General features: G+C 43.5%; 1 protein-coding gene and 1 pseudogene across 3 annotated transcripts in view; both read right to left on the bottom strand.

Annotated features, from left to right (window-relative positions):
* LMBRD1 (LMBR1 domain containing 1) overlaps nt 1-12,891 on the bottom strand; it is a 143,590-nt gene extending 130,699 nt beyond the window's left edge. For 2 of the 3 annotated variants that reach the window (XM_089333068.1, XM_008263085.5), the window contains exons 1-2: nt 12,790-12,891; nt 6,292-6,468 (exon numbers count right to left, since the gene is read on the bottom strand). Coding sequence is in view for 2 of the 3 variants with exons in the window: in XM_008263085.5 (XP_008261307.3) it covers nt 6,292-6,468; nt 12,790-12,873 (261 nt within the window). In the remaining variant the exon portion in view is untranslated. Of the gene's footprint in view, nt 1-6,291; nt 6,469-12,508; nt 12,640-12,789 lie in introns of those variants that run through there. The other variant, XM_070073909.2, reaches the window with a different exon arrangement.
* Nucleotides 4,400-5,743, bottom strand: LOC127493182 (tRNA N6-adenosine threonylcarbamoyltransferase pseudogene; annotated as a pseudogene).
* Nucleotides 12,892-13,616: the final 725 nt, after the last annotated feature.

The raw sequence follows: 13,616 nt of genomic DNA, 5'->3' as shown, positions 1-13,616 counted from the left end.
TGCCCCAATGAAATTACTCTTCATACCCACCAATGGCCAAAGCCAAGGCTCTCTTTTCTTGTCCTCTAACTTCACCTCTTAACATCAATCAAAAAGAGCTATCATTCTCTCTTCCTGAAACATACTCTTCTTCTGAATTTCTCTTCAGTTTTCCTTCCTATCTCTCAGTTTACAGCTTCTCCCCTTTAGTTGGCCTCTACATAATGGAGCACTTCAGTCCGTAATCCATTGTCAAATTTTTCCTAAATGCTCAGTCTCTCCAGCTACTGATCAGTCCATTACTCCAAATATCATCCATTTTGACCTTCAAGTATTCTCTCCAGTACTAAGCTCTCCTTGGAGACTTCAGCTCCATCTCGACTTCTCCACTTGCCTACGTGCATACATGTCATTAGTCCTCTGCACTTCCCTATTTTTCTCAGGTGTATACAACCCCATGCATCAGTGCTCTAAGTTTCATTTTCACTCACCACCTCTTAGTACATCTAAACAGTTCTCCCTCCAAAAATATGCCATTCTTAATCATTCCTCTCAACCAGCTCTACTTTAGTCCAAATTATCATTATTTTTATTTGTATTAACTTCCCATTGCAGAAGGAGAAACTCATTTACATAACCCAAAAGTGATACACCATCTAACCCCTGTCACTCTCTGGATCTAGCTTTTACCAAAACAAAACCCTCATTATCACACTTCAGCCAAATAAAGCAACTTTATCCCTGTCTGAGAGTCTCTGCATTTTCTGCTTGTTTCTCTCTAGATGGTCTCCCTGTGGCTCCTCACCTGATAGGCTCCTCATCCAGATCTCAACAACCTCAAAATTTCTACCTTGTTATATTTATTGACTGACTATTGGTCTGGCCTTCACCGACTGAAAGCTGTAAAGCAATCTCTTCTGTTCTGCTTGTTACTCTCCAGCACCTACAATTGTCAGGCATGTACTATGGGCTTAATGAGTAAGTAAATACAGTTAAGGCTCAACGAAGAATACAAAGTTCTAAGATGAACATAATTAGAAAATAGGAATGAGGCAAAAGTAGAGTTCAACTTAGACACTTGTCAAACACATAAAGAGATTAATCATTAGAGAATGGGAAAAAGTTATGAAATACACTCAAACACTAACTGTTGTGATGCCTGGTCTTTACTACCAATTTTAAAAAAAGTTTATATGTTGTATAAAATAAAGAATAATTGTTCACACTAGTGTCAGTTTGTATGTTTTATTTTTGATTGGCAGACTTTCTGTATAACACTTTCTACTGGCCAACTACAGAAAATTTTTTTAGAGAGCCTTTAGCTATGTTTTAAGGTCCTTGTTTAGCTAAAAAATTATTTCACAAAAAAAAAGAAGAAAATCTTCTAGCTAAAATTATTAGTAATGCTGTATGTTGAAGAAAAGTTAAGAGAAACATCTCAGGCATTATAATATACACCAGCCATGATAAGACAGAGAGGATATAATAAAGGTAATAATAAGCTAAGATGGTAACTAAGACAAAAAGAAAGCAGCGTTGACTGGCTGCTCACAGAACAGCCTGGCTACCTTCTGTTCTTCAGAAAAATACTGGCAATCACTGATGATACACACAGTTTCCACATAATCATACATTGCAACCAAGTTCATAATGAGTGCAGCAGCTTTAAAATATTTAAGGAGGAAATGCAGAAACTTATAGGCAATGCACAGATACTCATTTAAGAATAAAATGCAGGGCCAGAGCTGTGGCGTAGTGGGTAAAAGCCTCTGCCTGCAGTGTCAGCATCCCAAATGGGCAGCCAGTTCATGTCACAGCTGCTCCACTCAGGATCCAGCCTCTGGCCTGGGAAAGCAGTAGAAGATGGCTCAAGACCTTGGGCCCCTATACCCTGTGGGAGACCCGGAAGAAGTTCCTGGCTCCTGGCTTTGAATCTGCACAGCTCTGGCCGTTACGGCCAACTGGGGACTGAACCAGCAGATGAAAGACCTCTCTCCCTCTCTCTCTCTCTCTCTCTCTGCCTCTCCTTCTTTCTCTGTGTAACTCTTTTAAATAAATAAATAAAATCGTAAAAAAAAAAAAGGAATAAAATGCACAGTATAAAAGCTAGGATACAGTACAAATCATCATAGAAAACAATGTGAATTCACACACTTACTCTACCTAATAAAAGTAGAATAGATTAGAGCCAAGTGGCATATCTTTAACATGACTAGATCTACAACTGTGGCATCAAGTCGTAACTGTTAAATATTGGCACTAATCTTTAAGTACCTAAAGAAAAGTTCATGGGGCCGGTGCTGTGGCACAGCGGGTTAAAGCCCTGGCCTGAAGCGCCGGCATCCCATATGGGCACCAGTTCTAGTCCCAGCTGCTCCTCTTCTGATCCAGCTCTCTGCTATGGCCTGGAAAAGCAGCAGAAGATGGCCCAAGTCCTTGGGTTCCTGCACCCACATGGGAGACCCAGAAGAAGCTCCTGGCTTCGGATCAGCACAGCTCTGTTTGTTGCAGCCACCTGGGGAGTGAACCAGTGGTTGGAAGACCTCTCTCTCTCTGTCTCTACCTCTCTCTGTAACTCTGTCTTTCAAATAAATAAATCTTAAAAAAAGTTCATTGGGGAAAAGTTGCTTTAAAAAATGGTGCGCAATAGTAAGGAAGTCACTTACGATGCCCATTTTTCACATCAGAGTGCCTAGCTTCTAAACTTTGCTTTATATTCCAGCGTCCTGCTAATGTGCACCAAGGGAGGTGGTAGATGATAGTTCAAGTACTTGTGTCATTGCCCCGATGTGGGAGACTCCTTTTGAGATGTGGGCTCCTGGCTTCTTACTTACCTAACCCCAGGCAATGAAGGCATTTGGGGAATGAACCAGCATATGAAAGATCACTGTTTCTCCCTCCCTCCCTTTAAAATATTTTAAAAATTTAATTTTTTCACTTCTTTTGAGAGTCAGCAAATAGGAGACCATCAAATGCAAAGCATGAATTTCACTAATCAAAAAATGAGAAAGAAGAGATGGGAATGAGAAAACCACATACTAAGAATGAGTCAAAATATCAAGAAAAAAGTATCAAAGTACCAAGAAAAAACATGATACACTAGCTAAGCTACCTGGTTATTCTCTGAAAATAAAGAAAGCACTAGTAACTCTGAAGAACAGAAAAACAAAATAGAACTTACAATTGCTGGATAAATAATTCTATAATAATAAAAGTTTTTATAAAGTGGATAAAAGCCATTAACAAAGATGTTTCCCCTCCCTAATTACTGATGCTACATTTGTATTTAACAGATATAAGGTAAGGGCACTAACTACAACTTTGTATTTTCTTTGGCAGGTTCACTCCCCAAATGGCCGCAATGGTCAGAGTTGGACCGATCCAAAGCCAGGGGCCAAGGAGCTTCCTCCAGGTCTCCCACGTGGGTGCAGAGGTCCAAGGACTTGGGTGATCTTCTACTGCTTTCCCAGGGCACAGCAGAGAGCTGGATTGGAAGAGGAGCAGCCAAGACTAAAATGTCCCATATGGGATCCCAGCGCAGGTGGAGGATTAACCTACTGTACCACAGCGCCAGCCTCAAGAGTTCATTTTTCTCAAAGAAACCTAGCGAATGAAGAGCTCTGAGGCCAGACTGCAGAGCTTCAAATCTTAGCCATTTTATTACTTCATCTCTCTGAACCTTGGTTTCTGGCTCATAGAAACATAGAGAATAGTGTCTACCCATAGGGTTGACTGGGAGATCAAAGGTAGTTATTAGACATAAACTTCTTAAAATATAAAATGATATTAGTACGTATTCAATAGATGTCCATTACTATCTTCATAATACTACAGTGTTCTGCATCTACTAAGTGCGCAATTAATGCTTGCTCAATGAATGACCTTTAAAAAACAGATTTTGAAATTTTACAGCAATCAGAATGAATTTAAAACTAACTACAAGATAATTATCAAATAATTTAAGCCATTTGGAAACTATTCTGCAAAAATGAGCCAATTACTGAGATAACTGAAATGATACTATTCCATTTAAATATTTATATATCATGTGCTGGATACTCTGAATAAAACAGAAATAGTTCCTGCCTCATAGAGGATTAAGCTAACAAGAAACCTAAAAATAATTTGCATAATTCAAAGGAAATTTGAAAGTCTTCCAGTCCACGCCCTTCATTTTGAAAATGAGGAACTTCAAGTCCAGAAAAGTGAGGTACATATCAGTCATAATCCCAGGCTACCCTATTATCCCAACTCAAAGTACTTACTATGAAACCTAGATAAAGATTCTGATCTAGTGATGGGTGTTCAGCATAATGCACCCACAGCTAAGCACCAGCAGCCAAGGCACTCACACCCCATGTTGGAGTGCCTGGGTTCCAGTCCTGGCTTTGCTTCCAATTCCAGCTTCCTGTCGCTGGAATTTTTTTTTTTTAATCAAAAATTCTTTATTGTGAGCCATCCTAAGGTTCCACAGGGGCTCCCAACCATGCTTGCAGGCCCCAACTTTGCCAGAGGGACAGGAGTCCATAGCCTTGCCATGACTCCCATGTCAGGGAGAGTAAGGCCCAGGTTCCTGTGGGTTCCCCTTAGGAAACTATCTACTCTGATCCTGTTCATCTTGTAGTCCCTCCAGGTCACTTCTACTTCATCTGTCCAATACCTCTGTGTAATCCCAGAATCACGGAGTGGGGTTCTGTGTCCGGCCTGGAACATCTGCCAGCCGGCCTGGGCTATCATGGCTCCATTATCAATGCAGAATCTCTCATCTGTGGCAAAAAGCTTAGCTCCGCGTTCCTGGCACATTATCTCCATCATCTCCTGTAGCCTCATGTTACACCCCACACCTCCCACAATGATGGCCTCCTGGGAGCCACAGTGCGCCATAGCTCGCTCCGTGATCTCTACCAGCATTGCAAACATGGTTTCCTGCAAGGAGAAACACAGATCCTCAGGAGTACACTCGCCTGTGGTCAGCAGCCGCTGAGCTGCATCCTCAATAAAAGACAGAATCCCTGAGAATGAGACATCCATCCCCTTTACAGTGTAGGGCAGCTCGACCAGTTTCTTGCCTCTCTTTGCCATCTGTTCAATGTTGTAGCCAGGACTTGGGTCATTAGAAATCTTGAGCACTCGGGCAAAACGATCCAGACAGTTACCCACAGCAATATCGATGGTCTCCCCAAAGATGCGGTAAAGATGTTCTGAGTACGCAATCACCTGTGTGTTTCCCCCGCTGACATACAGCACAGTTGGGCTGGTGGCTCCAGTGATGAGACGGCCCATCTCAATGTGGCCTTTACAGTGGTTCACGCCTAGCAATGGCTTATTCCACAGCTGGGCCACAGTACGAGCCACGACAGCCACAGAAACCAGTGGAGCACCCATGCCAGGACCCTTGGTGTAGGCAACGCACTCAATATCCTGGGAGGTTAATCCTGCCTTGGTCAGCGCCTCCTGTAGCAGATCTAGGATAACAACTCAGTGGTGCCTGGCAGTGTCACCTGGAAGGAATCCTGTGCCCGGAGGCCTGACATAGGTCCGCCGCGGGTTGGCCAACACCTTGCCATCCCGCACCACTCCCACGCCAATCTTGTTGGCGCTGCCTTCAAACCCCAGCACCGTTGGCATGGCGCCGCCTGAGAGAGAACGCCCAGGCACCAAACACCGAGCTGCAGCAGCCCTCGGTGGGTGGTGCCGGCACGCTGTTGGTAAACAGTAAACTGTGCCCGGACACTAGCAGGTTGCTAGCAGGTGATGTCTCAAGTAGTTGGGTCCCTGCCATACATTTAGGAGACCTGCATCAGGTTCCTCGCTCCTGGTTTTGGTTCGGTCCTGCCACTGTGGGCTTTGTGGGGACTGAACCACAAAGCTCTCTGAGCTTGCTGTCTTTCCTGTCTCCTAAATTACAACCCCCAAAAAATTCTGATCTACTATTAACAAAACCCCCTCTAAATCATTCACTTATTGCATTAATGCAAATCAAAACCAAATAACGCTCAAGGGAAGCATATTTACAACAGATTCAAAAATAAAACCTATTATGATTATTGAGAACATTATATGATTAGCAAGTCATTATCTCACACTTGCAATTGTCAAATTAAGAGCTCTTTTATCAATTAATTGTCTGTTTCTAGTCTGCCATGTTAGTTTCTGCATTCTCAGTGTCTAAGCTACATTTCTGGTCTCATTTAATCCCAGATACAAAATCAGAACACAATACAGACTGGACTGGTAAATGATAACATTTGATTGCCAAGAATTTTAAAGGGAAAAAAAAAAAACATAGAAACACAGTACAATAATATTTACCTTAAATGTGCCATTTTGATTTTTCATGTAAGAAACCAAAAATATATCCACTGGTAGAAGTGCTGATGTGATTAGTGCAATTGCTAGAGAAAAAATTGCTGTTATGGTGGAGACAACTTCACTTTCCCGTTGACTTTGGTATTTACGAACATATATCCAGCAGAATGCCAAAATAGCCTAAAACGGAACAGAAAGAAATGTTTGTTACCACCCTAAGTATTTTCATGAAGTCTGAGGTAGGACTCGAAAATCTGAATTTGTAATAGATCCCCAGATGAGTCTGCTGCTGGTCAAGGGATCACATTTTGAGATCCTATGCTGTACTTAATCCAAGCGACAACACAGACAGATAATAAGTCAGTGGTTCTCAGCCTTGCCTCTAAGAATCACCTGGGCAGTTTTATAATACCCTTAGGTTAGGTTAGACACTCCTCTACCTGCTCCCCATTAATTCAATCAGTTAGAGTGAGGTTCCTCCAGGCATCTAAATGCCTCAGGATTTACAATTAGAGCCAAACTTGAGAACCACTGTTTTCAATAAGCTCAGAAAGAGCACTGGGACAAAAGCTCTGTTTTGTCCTTTCACCTGTTGAAAAGATCCACCTGCATTTCCTTTCTGATGTCCTAATTCAGGAGCCTGAAACCAACTGACCACTTTCACAACTTTCAACTTTTCCTACCACAATCTAGATACAAGAATAGTTCCAATACACTAGAGATTTCCCTTTGTCCCATTGTAGTTAACCTCACAAGCATTATACATGTTATCTGTCCCTATAGCTTCTGCCTTTTCTAAAATGTCATAAATGTGTTCATACAGTGTATCATCTTTTGAGTCTGGCTTCCTTCACTTGGCACAATGCACCCAAAATCCATACTCCAAGTTCTTTTGTCATTCCTTCATTCTGCTAGCATTTCAAATGACAGAACAGCAGGAAAAAAAAATTAAGTGACAAGGGAATTAAAACTTGGGAATCTCGGCTCAAATTCTGGTCTCAGTATTTATTAATGTTTCAATTGTTTTGGAAAAGAGCTATTTTTCATAGGATGCATTTACATTAACATTTTAAAGGGTCTGTTTAAAAATGAATTAATAAGTATTGCAAGCATTCATCAAATTTGTTTTGCAGTCCCTGGAAGCTTAGTTTTTTGTCTCTATCCTTGACAGAACTTGACACAGCACGTTCAATACAGTTTTTGCTGGATGTCAGGAATAAAAGGAAACCTGCACGTTTACAAAGTTCAAAGTGCTAGGCCTTCCTGCAAAGGAAAGAGTAACTAAGCAGGCAAGCTGAAAAAGGGAACCAAGTAGCATTCAGGGTTCTGGAACTTTGGGGTCTCAGAATCCCTTGATAGTTTTAGAAAAACTCCAAAGAGTTTTTTGCTCTGTAGTTTACAATGTATCTATTAACAGGTACTGTACTATAAAATAATCAAATTCCTCATCTATAAAATGGAAATCAGAAGGATGAAAGGACTAAATGAAATGTAAAATTTAGCACAGTGCTTGGTCATAATAACTCCTAACCAACAGCAGTAATTATTTCTAAGTGTTTCTTAATATTATTTATATATATATCTAATATTAATTGTTATTAAATGAAATAACACCTTAGAGCAATTTTTAAAAGAAACTAACAAATAACTGCTGGCAGTTAAAGAAAGAGTTGGAATAGTTTTCCCAATCCCTCCCAAGATATTCAGAGCTAACTGGTCTGGTCATTGGGATTTTAAAATCTCTCTAGTTTTAGTGAGCAGCTAAGGCTGAGAACCATTGGGGTAGAGGAAAGAATAAAAATGAATGAGTGTTTATTAAACTAATAAGCAAAGATACTGCCTGGGATCTTGTTAAGCCGCAGATTTTGATTCAGTAGGTCTACAACCATATATTTTGTATTTCTAACAAGTTCCCAAGTGATGCTCACACTGTAAAGTACAAGAGTAAATATGCGTCACAGAAATGAAGACTGTCTCATCAGTAATCAACAATGCAATGTACAGACGGCGTGAGCCTTGGGAACATGTTAGAACCGCTTAGGTCTGATACGGTAAACGCAGACAGATTACAAGCATGAGAGACCAAATCTAACAATTCTTTATGCGGTAGTAGAAACTGAAGCCTATTCTGTTTGCCCAAAATCATAAAGTAGAAACATTCATGTCCCGATTCTTCAGATTACTGGAAGCAGTTTGCAAAGTGTTAAATCCTCAGACGCCAAGAATTCTAGAGTTAAAATGTTTATTCTCACCATACTAAGATGTCAGTTACCTTCTTCACTGTGCTAACATTTGCACTCCTGATTCATAAGCCACAACGGTCAAAACTGCTAGTGCATTAGGACAAATCAAGAAAATGGCACCAAGCTGTGCAAGTACTCATTACATTCTTCACCCCCCCACACACACACACAATTTAACTTACGACTGTGCTTGAAAAGCAGTAAAAATTTACTTTATCAAGCTTTGACACTGCATTGCTTTTGCATTTTTTGTAATACATTATGGGGTAAAATTAAGTCCTTCTATTGCAGATGGAGGTGGGATAGCCATCTCCAGGAAAAGCACCAAAGTACTTAAGAGCTGAAAGCCAGACTGGTCACTCTTTTCAAACAACATCATTTTCCTTTTCTCTTTCTTTCTTTCTTTTTGAATATTTCTTTATTTACCTGAAAGTCAGAATTACAGAGAGAGAGAGGGAGAGATCTTCCATCTATTGATTCTCTCTTTCAAATGGCTGTAACAGAACGGCTTGCTCAGGCCAGAGTCAGGAGCCAGGAGCCTCATCTGGGTCTCCCAATTGGGTACAAGGGCCCAGGCACTTGGGTAATCCTCTGCTGCTTTCCCAGGCCTCTAGCAGGGAGCAGGATCAGAAGCGGAGTAGGTGGGACTTGAACAGGCGCCCATGAGGGATGCAGGTTTGAAGGCAGCAGCTTTACCTGCTATGCCATAAATGCTGGCCCCTCTTGAGCACCATTTTCATTTGAAAGAACAACTGAAACTATGGTTATTCAGTCTTGGATGTTTGAGAGATTTATGTCAAATGAACAAAATCAATTCAAGAAAAATTGACAATATTTGTTACTAGTGATAAACTTCAAGCTTTCAAATGAGAATCAGAATTTTAGAAAATTTGTATTGACTATTATGAGCTTGACAAGGCCTCAATACTTAAGAATTTGGGGGAAATTTCCTAAAAAGATCAGTGATGACTTAATGAATGCGATATTTTGATATCATGTAATGAAACATACCAATTTGGAAGATGCCTATAAATCAGTGAATCAGCACTTTTTGAATAAAAATAGATTATGGTATTAAACCATGCATGAGTACAAGAGCCATTCAAAGTGCAAGTTGGACTAAAAGATTTTAATATTGTTGAGTTTTGGCATAGTATCAAAGTATCTTAAAAATAATCTATGTCTTTTTTAAAAAAAAAAAGATTTATGTATTTATTTGAAGGGCAGCATGATAGAGGAAAGGACAGACAGTGACAGAAAGAGATCTTCCATCCACTGGTTCACTCCCCAAATGGCTACAATAGCAGAGGCTAGGCCAGGCCAAAGCCAGGAGCCCAGAATTTCTTCAGGGTCTCCAACACAGGTGTCAGGCGCCCAAGCACTCGGGCCGTTTTCTGCTGCTTTCCCAGGTGCATAAGCAGGGAGCTGGGTTTGGAAGTGGAGCAGCTAGACTTGAACTGCATCAGATATAGAATGCCAGGCTTTCAAAGTGGTTTAACCCACTGCACCACGACACCCACCCCGTCACTCTGTTTCAGAGTATGCATCACTGAAACTGAATTTTTTTCATGAACTTCAACCAAAATAACTTATCTCAGAAGACTGAATATAGAAGCGGGCATTCAGCCTCGTGGCTGTTATGCCAGTTAAGATACTGCATCCTTGGCCAGCGCCGGCACCCCGGGTTCTAGTCCCGGTCGGGTGCTGGACTCCGTCCCCGCTGCTCCTCTTCCAGTCCAGCTCTCTGTTGTGGCCCAGGAGTGCAGTGGAGGAGGGCCCAGGTCCTTGGGCCCTGCACCCGCATGGGAGACCAGGAGAAGCACCTGGCTCCTGGCTTCAGATCAGCGTGGTGCACCAGCCGCGCTGCGCTGGCCGCAGCAGTCATTGGGGGGTGAACCAATGGAAAAAAGGAAGACCTTTCTCTCAGTCTCTCTCTCTCTCTCTCTCACTGTCCACTCTGCCTGTCAAAAAAAAAAAAAAAAAAAAAAAAGATACTGCATCTTAGGTCACGGATACCTGGGTTTGATGCCCAACTCCTGATTCCAGTTTCCTGCCAGTACAGACCTTCAGAGACATCAGTGAGGGCTCAAGTAATTGGGTTCCTGCCATCCACATAGGAGTTCAGGATGACTTCATAGGATGACCAGGCCTGACCCACCCTGGCAGTTGCAGACCTTTGGGGACTGAGCCAATAGATAGGAGCTCTCAATCTTTCTCTGCCTCTTAAATAAGCAAACACACAAAATGAACAAGAAGATTGAATGCAGAAGCAGACATGAGAATCCAGCTGTTTAAATAAACCAGCAATTAGGGAACTGCAGAGACTTAAACAATAGCCCATATTACTAATTCCCCCCACTTCAACACTTGAGTACAAACTCCTTATTTCCCTCCCATTTTATTTGTTCCTGCTGGAATTTCATCAACTGAAATGGCTTCCCTTCTTCATCTACCTTTAGTCTACCTCAGCAGTAGGCTCTGGCACAGAGCTTGGGATGCTAGCATCCCACCTCAGAGCGCCTCGGTTGGAGTTCCAACTCGACTCTCCATTCTAGCTCTCTGCTAATGTGCACCCTGGGAGGCAGCAGGTGATGGCTCAAGTTGTAGGGTCCCTGCCACCCCCGTGGGAGCCCTAGATTGAGTTATAGGCTCCTGGCTTCAGCCGGGGCTAGGTCTGGCTGTTGCAAGTATTTGGAGACTGAGTCAGCAGAAGGAAGATCTCTGCCATCTGTCTCTCTGTCTTTCAAACAAACAAACAAACAAAAAAATTAAAATCTACTACAGTTCTCATCACTTTTCAGTATCAATTTCTATTCTCTGAAGTCGTATTTCTCCTACAAAATCATACTTTGACTTTCAGTGCTCAAAATGCACGTTTCAAGAATGTTAGTTTCCCCAGCTAACGTCAGAACTTTTTAAAGGCCATGTATTCGTCTCCTCCTGCGATTCACAGCACAACTGCTATACCTTCAATGGTTATTAATAACTGCCACGTCAGTCCCACTAGATTAGAATACTGGTTACATCCTTGTCTGTTTTCTTCTAAACAAATGGAATCTGATGGGACTGGAAAACCCAGGGACCTCTCCAAGTACAAGACCGGATAGCTCTGGAGACCACCAGCAACCATCAGGGTTTCGTTTTCTCCATGATAAGATTAAAGCAAGCTCCAGTTCAAAGGTGATACTACTAGCTGTGAACATGAAGGTAGCAAGAGAAGCATCAAGAATGCTTTTTCTGAAATTTTCACACAATCATCCTTTTAAAAAATTTGTGTTGTCTTCCCTGCAAAAATTTACTAGAACATCCCACACAAAGGTGTCAACACCCTAGAGAACCTGAGCATTAAAGGAAAATAAACATATCTCATTTCCGGAGCTGGAGGTTGTTGTTGTGTGTGTGTGAGTGTGTGTGTGTGTGATGCAAATGGTCAAAAGACCTTGGAACAAGAATTAACAAGAGAAGAAGATAAAGACGAGGAGGAAAAGGGTCTTGAAGAATACGAAGAGATAGAAGCAAACTGAACTCCCAAACAATACAACCAAGAGTGTTTACACGGGGTATGGAAGTAATAACCATGCTACTTTGGAACCATTACAGTCCACGTTTTGCTCACTGAGTGAGCAGAAACGAAATGGCTGGGAAAGAAGGCACCTGAAGTCAGACAGGCAGTTAACACATCCTGACACTGTGAGGGCTCCAGCTCTACCCTACCAGACTGAAAAGGAACGTGACACCTGGAAGTCAGAACGAGCGGCTCACGTCACCAAGGCAGAATCGCACAATGGGCACAGAAGGCTGGAGACTCACTCACCCCAAGGCGAGGAAACAAGGAAAACAACCTTTAGAAAGCAGACAAGTAAACAACGCCAGCGCCTACGGAACTGGCAAACATCGACGCACACGGAGTGCCCCTGTCCCCACAGGGGACCAAAGTCACCACACCCTTCTCAGCTCATCTGCGTCCCCAAACCCACCGGCCCCGGTGCCCAAGTAAGGGAAGAAGGCAAGTTTCCAAAAATGAAACCTGCAACATTAAACGTCATCAGGGACTAGAAGGCAAAAGCGTCCAGCAAGCAAGGCTCCTCCCCGTCGCCAGCACCGCCCCCGCCCCGGGCAGAGGAGCTCAGCACCGTGCAGGCTGAAAAGTGGGGCGGGGCGAGGAGGGTCGCCGGACCAGGCGAGGCCAGCTGCCCGACTCGCCCCTCCCTCCTCCCGCCAGCCCTAACACTGGGACCACTCCAGGCGCCTCCCCTACCAGTAGTAAGAGGCCGAATATGCACCAGCCGATCACCAGCTCCGCCGAAGCAGCGCCAGCAGCCGCCGCCGCCGCCGCCGCCATCTTCGCTTCCGGTCCGACAGGCCTGAGCTCAGGGGGTAGGGGAAGGGGAGGGGGAGAGGGGAGAGAGTGCTCTGGACGCGGCACCCGCGCGCCCTAAAGGTTAAAGGGGCGGAGGGGGCGGAGCAAACGGTTGCCAAGGAGATCCGACCCACCAGCGTCCCCTGGCGACGAGGCGGGTAGAGGCGTGGCGGGAAGGACTGCCTATGGGCGGGGCGCGTCCGGGACGCCATGACGTCACCGCGCTGACAGCTCAGGCCGCAGCGTGCTGGCGCTGGCAGCTCTGGTGTCCTCTCCCTGAGGCGCTGGCTGTCAAGGGTTTTAACCTATACTGAGGGACCGCAGCATCCAGGGAAATCCGCAAAGGATGAGCCAGGTGGTTCTGAAGATCCAAGTCAATCCAAGTGCTTCCACTTCATCGCGAAAACGAAGTTTGTGTATTGCGTCCAAGGCAGAATGGGCCATGTGATTAGCAGGTGACAGGAATGGCTGACTGAAAGTTTTCCTGCTGCCCAAATGACGTTCTAATTTGCTGGCGCTGGCGCCCGGCCGGGGGGAATTGCTTGGCTGGGTATGCCTTATCACGTGATGTGATGGCTTTTCTATTTAGGTCTGTGCGTGCCTGTGAATTTCCATGACGACTGTACACTAAAGATATCTGGTTTTGTGATCGTATTCATAATGAAATTGCACACTGTTGTTTTACTCATAAGTGAACAAAACGCATAAGCCAGTGATGAAGCAGG

This window comes from Oryctolagus cuniculus, chromosome 5, assembly GCF_051225735.1.
Source record: "Oryctolagus cuniculus isolate XC-2025 breed Fujian yellow rabbit chromosome 5, ASM5122573v1, whole genome shotgun sequence".
Lineage (NCBI taxonomy): Eukaryota > Metazoa > Chordata > Mammalia > Lagomorpha > Leporidae > Oryctolagus > Oryctolagus cuniculus.
Note: the sequence above shows the minus strand (reverse complement) of the source record. Positions and strands in the feature narration are given on the sequence as shown.